We start from the raw sequence: 13,491 nt of genomic DNA, 5'->3' as shown, positions 1-13,491 counted from the left end.
AAGTCTACATGTATTTCAGGTTTAAATTTAAAGTTCCATCTTGTCTGTTATGTAATTATATCAAGCTGTTGGGAAGAATCTTATCTAGATTTGATACTTATAGTAATCAGTACTCTGATTATAATTTTCCAGTACTCTTATTAACTTGGACAACTACTCAAAAGGCAAACCTTGAAGATGATATAGAAATGAGAGCAGATCTGGAGTATAATATGACAGTATGAATCACCCTAAGAAGTAACACTTCTTAAAGATGTCACATTATTTCTGTATTGAAATATCTGTACTGATTAACAGTAATTGTCTTAACCAAAGTCAAGGTGCTACTTTTGCTGTAAAAATTTTACAAGGTTTAGGCTTAAATAAACTGTAAGATCATCTGATCCTCTATAGTCTGCCCCACTTTTGCAAATTTTTGAGTCACAGAATCATCAGACATGGTTACCCCTGAAATAGAAGACTGTTATTCTGATGAATGACTTGAATAGGAGAGCAATGAATATTTGATAATGTATTCTGTTTTTCCATCTTCTTTAGTTTCTGTTTTGACTAGGTAGAATAAAGCCACTCCTTCCCCTGCTCTCCCCACTCTTTTGCTTTAGTAATGCTCTGCTTCTTGTTTTAGGGCTTGAATGCTGCCTTGTACTATGAAAATAAGGATCCCCGCACATTTGTTTCCCTGGTTCCTACCTCTGCTCATACAGGAGATGGTATGGGAAGTTTAATTGCTCTTCTTGTTGAATTGACACAAACCATGTTAAATAAGAGACTGGCACACTGTGAAGAGCTGAGAGCACAGGTTATGGAGGTAATGTTTACCTAGAAAATCTTTTGATAGCCTGTTTAGATAACAAACTGGATTGAGGCAGATCATTTAAGGCATATTCTATGTCTTTTAGGTCAAAGCACTTCCTGGAATGGGTACGACAATAGATGTCATTTTGATTAATGGAAGGCTGAAGGAAGGTGATACCATTATTGTCCCTGGAGTAGAAGGTCCCATAGTAACACAAATAAGAGGCCTTTTGCTCCCTCCTCCCATGAAAGAATTACGAGTGAAGGTAAGGAAGCAGTGCATGAAAAAATGTTCTTGAAATTAATTTATGGTGTCTGAGTTGCTCAATGATACTAGGTCATATACCCTTCCTTTACCCCAGATAAATTAATGTAATTTTTGCAGTAATAACTCTTTGCAATAAATGTGCTATTTGTGAAAGCAGTGCTAGGGAAATATTTTTGTGTCCTATTATACTGAGTGAAAGTATTTAATTTTACATGTGCTCTTTGCTGTTGAATTTCTATTAGCAAAAAATAAATTCGGATTTTTAAAGGATAAAGTCTGAAAAAAGGAGATTCCAAATAGTGTTTGTCATATTGTCTGATATTATGAAATGTTGAACGTATGTCATTTTTCTATTTTTTTTCCTGATTCTGTTTTGCTATAATTTAAAAATTTGCCTGAGGGATGTTCTAAAATTAATGTTTAATTGAACAATATTTATTGTCATAATATTTGACCAATTTTGGAACTTTTTTGTTTAGGTGAACTAATGCTTCTATTATATATTGAAAGAACATCATACTGCTGGTGTGCAGTAGAATCTAACCTAAGAGCCTTTATATTGTATTATCTTAGAATTTGGATATGAGTACTTCTTGTGAAAATATTCAGTCTAAAAACTGGAACATTTAACGGTTATTTTTGTTCAAGATGTGTCTTCTAACTTCTGATAATGCCATTGAGCATCTCTGTCATATTAATTCCTTCCAGTTTCATTAATTGAAGGATACACATTAAATAAATGTAGTGTATCTGTCATTTCATCGAATGAGCAAATAGAGTAAATGATTGGAGTTCTTGATGGTTCTTGACAGTTCTTGACAGTTCTTAATATAATTAAAACAAAGATGATAAATTGGAGAACTAGAAAAATAACTATTCATCTTTCTATTTGTATAGAATCAATATGAAAAACACAAGGAAGTTATTGCTGCACAAGGAGTAAAGATTCTTGGCAAAGACCTGGAGAAAACATTGGCTGGGCTGCCCCTGCTTGTAGCCTATAAAGATGATGAAGTTCCAGTTCTTAAAGTAAGGCACAGATGATCCCTATCAGAATCTCAATGGAGTTTCAGCAGCCAGAAAATCCCAGTATAAACTGTTCTAAAATAGAACAATCAGGAATAAGTTGTTTGAAATTACAACGATGGGGAACTTTTCAGATTTTTAAGAAATTGAAGCAAAGTAACAGTTCTTAACTGTTGACTTTTAAATTTTTAAATATGAGATGTAATTAGAAGAAATTATTGTTTTTATATAGTTATCAAATCATTGGGAAGTAAATTGAAGTAAGGCCTGATAAATATATAGCTGTGCCATCTGGACAAGCTACTACTAGGTTTTAAGTTACATGTTAGCTAAAAAAAAATTGGACAATTCTGTAAAATTAAGATTGAATTAAAATAATTGCTGGCGTTTTAGAGTCTGTAACATTTAATGGGGAATTAAAGAAGGGGAAAAACTGATTACTACAGAACTAAGCTTTTCATTGTGCACTGGAAAAAGAAGAGATTTAATTAAGCTTTTTATTTTTTTTTAAAGGTGGGATAAAATCTAATAATAATTTTAAGTATTTGTGAATTAAACTTGTGTTTTGAGAAGATAGAAATAAACCAAACTGAAACGTAACATTCTTCATTTTTAAAAGCTGTGGATTTGATTCTTATGCTGCAATAAAAGAGAGTTTGGGAATTTTAACCAGTAAAATTAGCTCCTTAAAGACTTAAAACAGTTACTACCATGTTTCCCCAAAAATAAGACAGGGTCTTATTTTCTTTCCCCCCCCCCCCGAAATAAGTGCTTGGCCTTATTTTCAGGGAGGTCTTATTATTTTTGAGGTGCAGGAGGTGGCGAGTGCGGTCACTTCATTGCTGCTGCTGTACTGCAATATTTTTGGGGTGGGCTTATTATCCAGGGAGGTCTTATTTTTGGGGAAACTGTATTTTTTTCTTTAACATTCACCAACCTTCCACAAATGCATGACTATCATGGAATAATTTGGGGCTCCACTCTCTCAGGCTACAAATGGGACCTTGGTTGGCTAAAAACAATTTTTGCTCTTTTGGGTAGTAGAGCTCTCTATGTCAATCTAAACCATAGTTTAAGCTTCCAGTGGCATGTTCATAAATGTGAAGCTTTATCTCTGATATGTGCTTATGAGCCGAGGTGGCGCAGTGGTTAGAGTGCAGTACTGCAGGCCACTTCAACTGACTGCTATCTGCAGTTCAGAGGTTCAAATCTCACTGGCTCAAGGTTGACTCAGCCTTCCATCCTTCCGAGGTGGGTGAAATGAGGACCTAGACTGTGGGGGCAATATGCTGACTCTGTAAACTGCTTAAAGAGGGCTGAAAGCCCTATGAAGCGGTATATAAGTTTAACTGCTATTGCTATTCCTATTCATAAGCTTGTGGTATATAATGCCACTTCCAGTGTTTTGGAGAAACAAAGCAGGTTTTGTAAAATGCATCATGTTTTATTTTAAGGATGAATTGATACATGAATTGAAGCAGACACTGAATGCCATAAAATTAGAAGAAAAAGGGGTTTATGTCCAGGCATCTACCCTGGGATCTTTAGAAGCATTACTTGAATTTCTGAAAACTTCAGAAGTGCCAGTAAGTACCCAAGATTCTATTTTCTTAAGTCATTATTTTGTTAGGTATTACTTTGTTAGGTATGCAGAATTTATATTAATGACAAGTTGTTTTCCCCCCTTGTCTCCTGACAGTATGCTGGAATTAATATAGGGCCTGTGCATAAAAAGGATGTTATGAAGGCATCAGTCATGCTGGAGCATGACCCACAGTAAGTATTTCCTTCAAAATATTTGTAGCATTTCTAAAGAGGCTTCATTTGCAGCTCCCTAATATTATCATTATTATTTTCAAGGTACGCAGTGATCTTGGCTTTTGATGTGAGGATTGAACGAGAAGCCCAGGAAATGGCTGATAGTTTAGGGGTTAGAATCTTTAGTGCAGAAATTATATATCATTTATTTGATGCCTTCACAAAATATAGGCAAGACTACAAAAAACAGAAACAAGAAGAATTCAAGTAAGTAGAATTCTCATACTGAGATATAGATACAAATATTGTGTGTGCATGTGCCTGAATTGTAAAAAAAAATTTTTAAGATCAGTATTGTATAATATCAGTTCAGTGTTTTGTTCTCATTTCAACTGAAAAATATTAGTGTAAAAACATACAGGACATCTGAACTTAACTACTACAATTTGGACTAGCATCTCAGTTGTTGAATAAAACAGTTCCTAAAACATACATAATATACAAATAAAAACTCATAACAGGCATTTGAAAACACTCATCAATAAACCCAAGAGACAGATTCTCACCCATACTTGAGACCCCATGCCCCAAATTGAGATTTTAAGGGTTTTACAAACATTCAGCATGGTCAGAGATATTCTCTATTCGGACGAAGTTCTAAAGCAAGCCCATCAAACTGGCGCCCTGCAGGCTGGACGTGCAGGCCACGTCCACCCCCGGCTCTGCAAAGGCAAAAAAGTCACGATATGTCACATGACACAGTGAAGTTTGATACCAGTGTTCTAAAAGATGGGCGCTATGACAGAACTTTCTGCGCCCTTCCAATGGGGAAGTCAGATTCACTTAAGTTAGTATTAATAACAAGTGCAGTGATTCACTTAACTGGTGAGTAAAGATTGTAAATGGGGCAAAACGAAACTGTCTTGGCAACAAAAATTTTGGGCTCAATTGTGGTTGTAGGTTGAGGACTAGACATAGGTAGTAATCCTTTCCAATAAATGTAAAAATAAACAATTCCCTTATTAATTATCCTAACGTTGGCATCAACATTCCAAAGAGCAAGAAAGTGGGAAAAAGGAAAGCACAGTTGTAACCTGATTTCCCACCCAGCGACAGCTTCGCTTAGTGAAAGAGTTGGTAGTCCCAATTGTAGTTGGTAAATGAGGACTACCTGTACATAGAACCTTGTGTTTATAGATTTACTTTGTTGGATTGAGGAAACTGCTAAACTAAATGTGACAAGTACTGTCACTACATGTGACAGAATGATACTATAGCTGGTAGTGATAGCAGCCTTTTGTGATACATTGTATCATTTTTATGACAATATTTTTACTACTTGATAAAAAAAGGGAACTCATGACCAGATTATATATAATAGACTGCTAAATGTGTCAGAATTCTAGTTTCACATGGAGATACTGTATAAAATCTGGATAAGAGTGCTTTATGATTATTGAAGAAAACTTGCCAAATAATTAAATGCACATTTAGCATTATAGTTTGTGTATTTGTATTAAATATTTACAATTCAAGGTTTTTTGTGTGATTTAGGAATCGCTGAAGTAAATATAGCAGCATGGATTTAAATTGTTTTCATTCTAGATTTATCACAAGTAGTACACAAGATTTTTGTGCATGTAGCTTTATTTTCAGACCACATTTAAACAGTTCTTTGCCATCTTTCTCTCCCTTTCCCCCCAGGCATATAGCAGTATTCCCTTGTAAGATGAAAATACTTCCTCAATTTATTTTTAATTCTCGTGATCCCATAGTGATGGGAGTCCTTGTGGATGCAGGTCAGGTAAAACAAGGAACTCTAATCTGTGTACCTAGTAAAAATGTGAGTATTTTGTATCTTTAAAAGATACTCTCTTTTTTAAAAAAAGAAGTGTTAGTTAGTTGGATAATAATTTTTAAAAAGTTTATTTTAATGCACTTTGATAATATGTGTGTGTATATGTATGTATGTATATATATATGTGTGTGTGTGTGTGTATGTATGTATGTATGTGTATGTATATGTGTGTATATATATATATATATAAGATTTTGTGTATGTGTATTTTTTGTGTATTTTTGTATGTATATGTGTGTGTGTGTGTGTATGTATATATGTATATATATATATGTATATGTATGTATATATATATGGGAGGAAGCTAACTGCTTCCATCATCTGTCAATCGGCTCGTCACAAGAGTCCATCACGACAGAAACCCAATTATTTATTTCTCTTTCTCCCTTTATTTATTTATCAGCACAAATAAAAAATAAACAAACAAACACACACACACATATATATAATATTCATTCTATGTTGCTGTTCAGTTGCATTGATTAGAAACTTGGGATTCTTTGATGAAATATCCTTTATCATGACTTCTGTGGAATATTGATTTTATCTATGGATCTATTTTTTCAAATTGGAAAGTTTAAATTTGACAAAACATATTTTGAAATAAATAAGTGTGCAAAGCTGCTTTCCCAGTTTTCTCAGATGTTTAGAAATAATTGTCCTCCAGTCTCAAACTTTCATTGTATACCCTCTCACATATATATACAGTGCCACCTAACAGTTTAACGAACGACTCCCATACTATTCTTCAGATTTTATATGGGGAAGTTATTATTCAAAATTTCTATTTTGAATATTTATTTTGCTTATGCCCTTGTTCTGCAAATGTAATGCTAACAAAAATATATTTTATTATAGTTCATTGATATTGGAATAATTACAAGTATTGAAATAAATCATAAACAAGTAGATGTTGCAAAAAAAGGTCAAGAAGTCTGTGTAAAAATAGAACCAATTCCTGGTGAAGCACCGAAAATGTATGGTCGTCATTTTGAAGCAACTGATATGCTTGTCAGCAAGGTAAACATTTTAAAATTTGGATATAACATTCCATGAATGTAAGGACAACAGGCCTTTTTTGAAATGGGATAGAATTTAGATTGATATGCCAGCATTGAGTGGTAGAGTGGTAGGTGATGGTGGTAGAGAGGCTGTTACAGAAATGTTGATATAAAAATCATTCTTCGCTTCTAGACATTAAAAATGGTTGAGAACATTATTACAGAGCTTAAGGTGCAACATTTCAAAAAATGTTATTTTGGTTTCTGAAATTTATGAAATATAGATTTACGCTTGCAAACAAACAATCTTACAAGTAGGGGTGTCGTATTAAACATTTTGATTTTCTACTTACAGATTAGTCGACAGTCCATTGATGCCCTGAAAGACTGGTTTAGAGATGAAATGCAGAAGTCTGACTGGCAACTTATTGTGGAACTCAAGAAAGTATTTGAAATCATCTAGGTTCTGTCAAACTTTGACCAATGATTAGCAAAAGCCCACAGTTCCTATTATAAGAACAACAGCAGCTTATAATAAATATGCTGTTGGCTTTAAAAAAACATCTGGGAAAAATGTGGATAAAATGTTTTCCATGAGAAACCAAATAACTTACACTGGTTTGACAGTGGTCAATTTATGTCCCTGTGGTTCCAATGTGCCTGTGCATCTTTCCCAATGCCCTTCACTTTGTACTGGCTACTTTTAAAGTTTGCCCTTTCCAGTTCACATCCCCAAATTAAAATATAATAATTTTTTATTAAGTAACTCAGCTTTCACTTTTATACTAGTAAGATCAGTACTACAGTATTTGCCTAATCAAACTCTTACACACTTTGTGATTTTTTTGGACTTTTTCGATGTAAGAAATCTTTATTTATGCATACCCTCTTTTCCCCTGATTTTTTTTTCATCACTTCTGCTTTGTGCCTATAGAAATTTATTATAGAAAAATTAGGTAATTGGCTATCTGTATTTGGTTGGTGTGAAACAATGATGTAAAGCATAGTTGGCTGCCTTTTATTGCTTGTACAGTTTATGAAATTTGGCAAATTAATCATTAATTCTGAGCGGCAAATAAAGTAAACGAACATTACTCTGATAATTTAATTCCTAATAAAGGCAGTGCAGCATGCAAATATATCTGTCAAAATTTAGCTATGTGTGTCTGGTCTGAATGCTTCAATAGTCTTCTTGTGTAGGTTGTTGGTTAGAAAGATGGAATAAAATCTCTCTGCCAAATGGTTAGAAGACCACAGTTGAGCAGTTTGATCTGGTCAGTGTGGTTGAAGAATTATGTGCAGTAATCCTATTAATATGTAAATGTGGTATAATTGTACTGTATAATTGTACAAAACCATATCTGGGAAGAAGGGCTAAAATGAAATCATCCTTGGATGGTGATCTTATACACTGATAGCATGATATTTACTGATATGGTTACACGGAAGGCAGATTATCAACAATCCTATTCTTAGTTTTTTGCCTGATGATTGCAGAATGGCCTTTAACCAGTTGCAACCATAATTATCAGGATATAGCAGCAAAGTTAAAATTATGAATGAAGTAAGAATAGTTAAAATTCTACAGTTGAAAGAAGCTGATTCTTAGGTAATAAACAATCAGGCCTCAAGATATGCTACAACTTAAGTCTATTCTAAAAGTATCATTTTTATCAAATAAGATATAAGTAAATCTTCAATCCTCATTGTTTTCTATTTAATCTGAGATTAAACCACTTTCATATAGCCTCATCAAGACTAGAATATTACAAATTCTTGAAAATGTTTTGACAAGAGAATTTTCTTAGGTTCTAATGAGACTGTTATGAATGTCAGTTGTTATGTTGCTAGAATTACCAGGTGGATATTGGGATAAGAAGAAATCTTTTCACACTCTTCTTTTGTGGATGCAAAAAGAAGTCCATTTGCTACAGTGTAAGATCCACTTCATCTAATCCAAAAGACGTTCTTCTTACCTCTTTAAATTTTTAAAAATTTCGGTGGACTGCTATAACAGAATCTCTTTAAATAGAAGGAAAACGGATTATTAATGAAAACTGAGTATTTTGTGAATAGGAAAATGCCTCTTACATGTGTTTGATATGAAAGAAAAATGGTAGGAATAGACCAAATTGCATTAATATTATCAGATTTAGCCAATTATGAGACAGCGATGCAGCACAAGGATTTTGTTGTTCATGTTAGACAATTGCAAAAATATTTTTTTAAAAGTCCAAATCAGCACTTTTCAGAAAGCCTTCTGCCACTGTGAAATAACTGATCTTGAAGATAAATGTTTAGCCAATAAAAATATGAAAACTAATATTGACTGTTCAAATTTATAGCATTTAAGAAAGACAAAGGAGTGAAACAAAATATGTACAAATTACATACAGTTCTTTATTAAACAATTGTAAACACTTCACTGTAAAAATCCATAAAACTTTTATAAACAAACATTTTGTAAATAGATTCTATTCTACAATAAAAGAATTTTAACACAATTATTTACATGCAATACTGACAAATTTTGGCACTTTGCTGAAAGAAAATGTACAAAACACCCCCTCCTTTAAAAAAAATCCAACTTATAAAAACTTAGCTTAATGTCATGCACTTTGCAAATACTTCACAAGCACTTATGGTACAGCTACCAGAGAGCTCCAGGCTCTTACCATATCCTTTTCTATAAGATCAGTTCAGATAATTTTTAATGTGCTTCCATAAGTTTGTTGCAGAACAACTTGAACATTGTCAAGAATGAAATCAAATGCCATGTTCCATACTGATTCTACAGACTGCTGCATTAGCCTGTGGAGATAAAAAGTAATAGAATGGAAAGAACACACTTATCATCACACATTTTCATAGAATGTAGAGCAAGATTTTGAGCTGGAATAGCCACAGCCAAACTCATAAAGTATGCTTACTTATATTAATTGTAGTTTGCTTTCTTGTGTGAAAATACTTAGAAACAAAGTTTTGTTGGTGGAAAAATACATGCAAATAATCCACGCACATAAAATTAGCTAAACTGTCTATGCAAGATTTTTTTAAAAATAAATGTAAAGTGGCACAAGACAAGCATACAAAATTATGCATTCTGTATTTAGGTATTCAATTATGAGTTAAACAATGAAATGTTAAAATATTTGTCAATTTACAAACTGAAGCAGAGGTTCTCCAGTGCACTGCTCGGAGAGTCCAATGCTGGGTTAACACAGCCTATCTGCCCTTGGACTGAGTGATGTTTTTTAGTTGACCACGCCTCCCTTTGCCTCTGCATGCTCAGTTCGAAAACTCAGTCCGCCCGTTGGGACTGTTTTGGGAGAGCTCCAGTCTAAGGTCAGATAGGCTGGAAAGTTTCCCACTTTGGACCACGTTTGGATTCTCATATTAGAGAAAATTATCTCTGTTGCAAGAACTGTCAAAGATTTGAGGTTTGTGTCGCTTTAAGAGGGCACCCGGGCTTCCCTGCAGCTGCTGGTCGCAAGCGCTCCAGGGGACTGTAATCCCTCGCCCAGCGGAGGCTGGCGAGCGGCAGGGGCGGTGGCAGGCCTTCCCCAACTGAGCCCCAGAGAAAAATTCCCTCAAACGGAGGTTTGGGAGCCTGCAGGCCTTCTAGCTAGGGGCCATTCAGCTGCTCAATTCTGCCCAGCAACAGCAGCGACGGTTGGAACCTTCGCGCACTTTTCGGGCTGTCAGGCTAAAAAGAGCGGGAGGAGGCTGCGCGCGCAACAGCCGCCATTTTGGATCGCTTCGGAGCGCGTTGAGAAAGAACGCGCGGCTCGTGCGGAGAGCTGATTCCTCCAGCCTTGCCTTCGGAGAAAGCAGGAGAAGCGGAGAGCCCAGGCAGCCCAAGCGGAGCCACAGCCAGCGGTCAGCGACCGCAGAACGCCACAAGGAAGCTGGGGACTAGTCTGGGGAGCCAGCTAGTCTCTCCCTCCTGAGAGGAAGATAAGTCTCGGGGAACCGAGGGCGGTGGGAGGAAGGAATCCGGCCCCCAGGCAGCCCTTCCCTCCTGAAGATTCTGCGAGCGCATTTGAGCCTCCTCGGCCAGCGCGTGCCTATCCCAGCTCCAGCTATCTTCCAGGCCTTGTGGGGACCTGAAATGGCAGAGGAATGCAGGGAGGCCTTAGGGGAACAGGCAGGGCCCTCCAGCAAATGCAGCAAGTTGGATCCCTCTGTGAAAAAAGGCAAAGGGCACAAGGGCTCAAATGAAAGGTCTTCACCAAGAGCCACAGTGGATCCCAGGGAGGTTTCTAGGCCCCATCAGCCAGAACCTAGCCCAAACCATCGCAGCAGGGAGTCAGCTTCCCCTGATCGTGAGGCCCAATCCCCTGGGGACAGTGAATTCTTGTCTGGGGATGACTATAGGTCCAGGGATCCGTCTCCAGAAGCTTCTTGGGGGTACCCCGACTCCCCTAGCTCCTCCATTGGAGAGGAACGTGATTCTATCCAGGATTCCCAGTGTGGGAAGGGTGAATCCAGCTCAGGCAGGCCTAGCCATCGCAGGCCCAGTAAGCAGAAGCTGAAGAAGGGTAAAGGCCCTGCTCTTTCTGATGAAATGAGGGAGGTAATTTCCTTAGCCATTTCCCAAGGGATAGCTGAGGGCATTAAACACAGGGGCTCTTGCAAGAGCAAGGCCCCAAAGGAAAAGCGCAAGCCTAAGGCCTCCACTTCCAAGGAGCCTGTATCCTCCATCTTCCAGCCCATCTCACTCTGGGCTTTCAAGTTCTGAGCAGGAAGAAGGGGAAATTTTCGTGCTTTCTGAAGACGAAAACCCTACCCCTGACAAACCAGCATTCACTGGCCTGTTTAAGCCATCCTTATTCAAATCAATCTTACACAAGGCCATGACAGCTACAGAGTTAGGCCCCACTTCCAGACCTGAGGCAGCTCAGGCTTCTACATCCAGGGATCACAAGCATGGCTTATTCAAAGAGACAATAGAAACACCTGAGGTTATCCCTGTGCCTGACCTCTTTATGGACGCTGTGCAGCGCCAGTGGCTACAGCCAGGCACGCTAACCAACCCCAGTGGGGGGGACAGGGCACTGTATGCCCTGGAGGGGAAAATGGAGGATATCCTGAAATTCCCTGAAGTAGATGCCCCAGTTGTGTCTCTAACTTCCAACTCAAGCCTGCCAGCTGAACTCCTAGAGGGACTAAAGGCAGAAGATAAGAGGTCAGAAAAGGTGTGTCAGAAAACACACATGGCGTCTGCCTGGGCCATTAAGGCATCCACCCCTGTCTCTTTCTTTATCAGGGCCACCTTATTCTGGCTGCGCCAACTCAGGTCTAGGCCACCACCGAGGAAGTCTAGATGGCGCCATGAGCTAACCAAAATTATTACCGCTGTCGATTACTCGGCGGATGCCACCTTGACAGCAGCTAAATTCTCATCCAGGGCCCTCACCTCCAATATCACTTCACGCCGCCTCCCATGGCTTAGACATTGGCAAGCCGAAATGAAAGCCAAATGGAAGCTGGCTTCGGCCCCATTTAAGGGAGGCCTTCTGTTTGGAGAGGCCCTGGACAAGTTTGTCACCGAAACCAAAGACAAACGCAAGATCCTTCCTGCAACCCTTAAAAGGGGTGACCGGAAAGGGGCGGGGTCCTTTGGTAAGAGACCTTACAGGAGTCAGGAAACAGGGCAATCCTCTCACCCTTCTTCCTACCAGAGACCCTTTCAGGCAGGGGGGGATAGGCACCAAGACAGACCCTTCGGTGCTCGTGCCAACCAATCCCAGTCTTCCTTTCGGAGAACATTCCGAGGAGGAGGAAACAACAGTGGTAGCTCCCATCCCTTTCGTAAGGAAAAGTGACGGTCGCAGGGATCCCCCCATCGGGGGTCGGCTACGGCTGTACGCCGACAGGTGGGAGGAGATAACATCGGACAAGTGGGTCCTCAACACCATTCGAAGGGGCCTTGCCCTGGACTTTCTAACCTTTCCCCAGAGAAAGTTTCTCCGCTGTCCTACCCCCAGGAACCCAGAGAAGAGGGAGCGCATGAGAGCAGAAATCCGCCATCTCCTAGAGATAGAGGCGATAGAGCCAGTCCTCAGGGATCAGCAGGGGAGGGGCTTCTATTCTATCCTCTTCCTTGTGCCCAAGAGTTCAGGGGGGTGGAGAGCCATCTTGGACCTCAAAAGTCTAAATCAGCATCTGGCTTACAAGAGGTTCAAGATGCAGTCACTCCACTCCATCCTGGACTGTGTGAGGGAGGGGGACCTATTGACATCAATAGATGTCAACAGGCGGTTCCTGAGGTTCTGTTCGGAAGGGAAGCATTTCCAATACAGGGCACTTCCCTTTGGGCTATCATCTGCACCCAGAACATTCACCAAAATTCTGGCAGTGCTAGCGGCTCATCTCCACAGTCATCCGGTTCGTCTGGAATGTTATTTGGACGATATAATTATTCATTCTCTCACCACCAAGCAGGCACACCGCGATGTTTCTCTAACTGTGCAGACCCTGCAGCACCATGGCTTCTCTGTCAACATGGAGAAGAGCCAGTTCCGGCCGTCCACCTGTATACAGCACCTGGGTGCAGTCATCAACTCCACCTCCTGCCAGGTATTCCTTTCTCCAGATCGGCTGTCCAACCTGAGACGCAGAGTGAAACACTGCAGCCTTGCCAGGTCGGTACCAATCATCCAGCTGTCCCAGCTCCTGGGGATAATGATATCGTGCCTGAGGGTGGTTCCCTGGGCTTGCCTCCACGCCAGGGAGCTGCAGTGGTTCCTGTTACCCATGCAGAGGGCCAAGATCAGCAACTC

The 13,491-nt window shown here is 39.0% G+C and overlaps 2 protein-coding genes across 6 annotated transcripts in view; one reads left to right on the top strand and one right to left on the bottom strand.

The window, feature by feature from the left end:
• The window catches only part of EIF5B (eukaryotic translation initiation factor 5B), a 33,205-nt gene extending 25,344 nt beyond the window's left edge, over positions 1-7,861 (top strand). Inside the window, exons 16-24 of the mRNA XM_087726664.1 lie at positions 626-808; positions 900-1,061; positions 1,961-2,092; positions 3,544-3,675; positions 3,789-3,865; positions 3,950-4,114; positions 5,552-5,690; positions 6,564-6,725; positions 7,062-7,861. Coding sequence (XP_087582790.1) covers positions 626-808; positions 900-1,061; positions 1,961-2,092; positions 3,544-3,675; positions 3,789-3,865; positions 3,950-4,114; positions 5,552-5,690; positions 6,564-6,725; positions 7,062-7,169 — 1,260 coding nt within the window. The 3' untranslated portion in view covers positions 7,170-7,861. The remainder of the gene's footprint in view (positions 1-625; positions 809-899; positions 1,062-1,960; positions 2,093-3,543; positions 3,676-3,788; positions 3,866-3,949; positions 4,115-5,551; positions 5,691-6,563; positions 6,726-7,061) is intronic.
• A 1,223-nt stretch (positions 7,862-9,084) lies between these two features.
• The window catches only part of REV1 (REV1 DNA directed polymerase), a 62,011-nt gene continuing 57,604 nt past the window's right edge, over positions 9,085-13,491 (bottom strand). For all 5 annotated transcript variants that reach the window (XM_014060051.2, XM_087726663.1, XM_087726661.1 and 2 more), the window contains one exon: positions 9,085-9,517. In XM_014060051.2, the coding sequence (XP_013915526.2) occupies positions 9,406-9,517 (112 nt within the window). In that variant the 3' untranslated portion in view covers positions 9,085-9,405. The remainder of the gene's footprint in view (positions 9,518-13,491) is intronic.

Source organism: Thamnophis sirtalis, unplaced genomic scaffold, assembly GCF_051295495.1.
Source record: "Thamnophis sirtalis isolate CommonGarterSnake01/CBP01778 unplaced genomic scaffold, rThaSir2_p1.2 scaffold_12, whole genome shotgun sequence".
NCBI lineage: Eukaryota > Metazoa > Chordata > Lepidosauria > Squamata > Natricidae > Thamnophis > Thamnophis sirtalis.
This window is presented reverse-complemented; position numbering and strand designations above follow the sequence as displayed.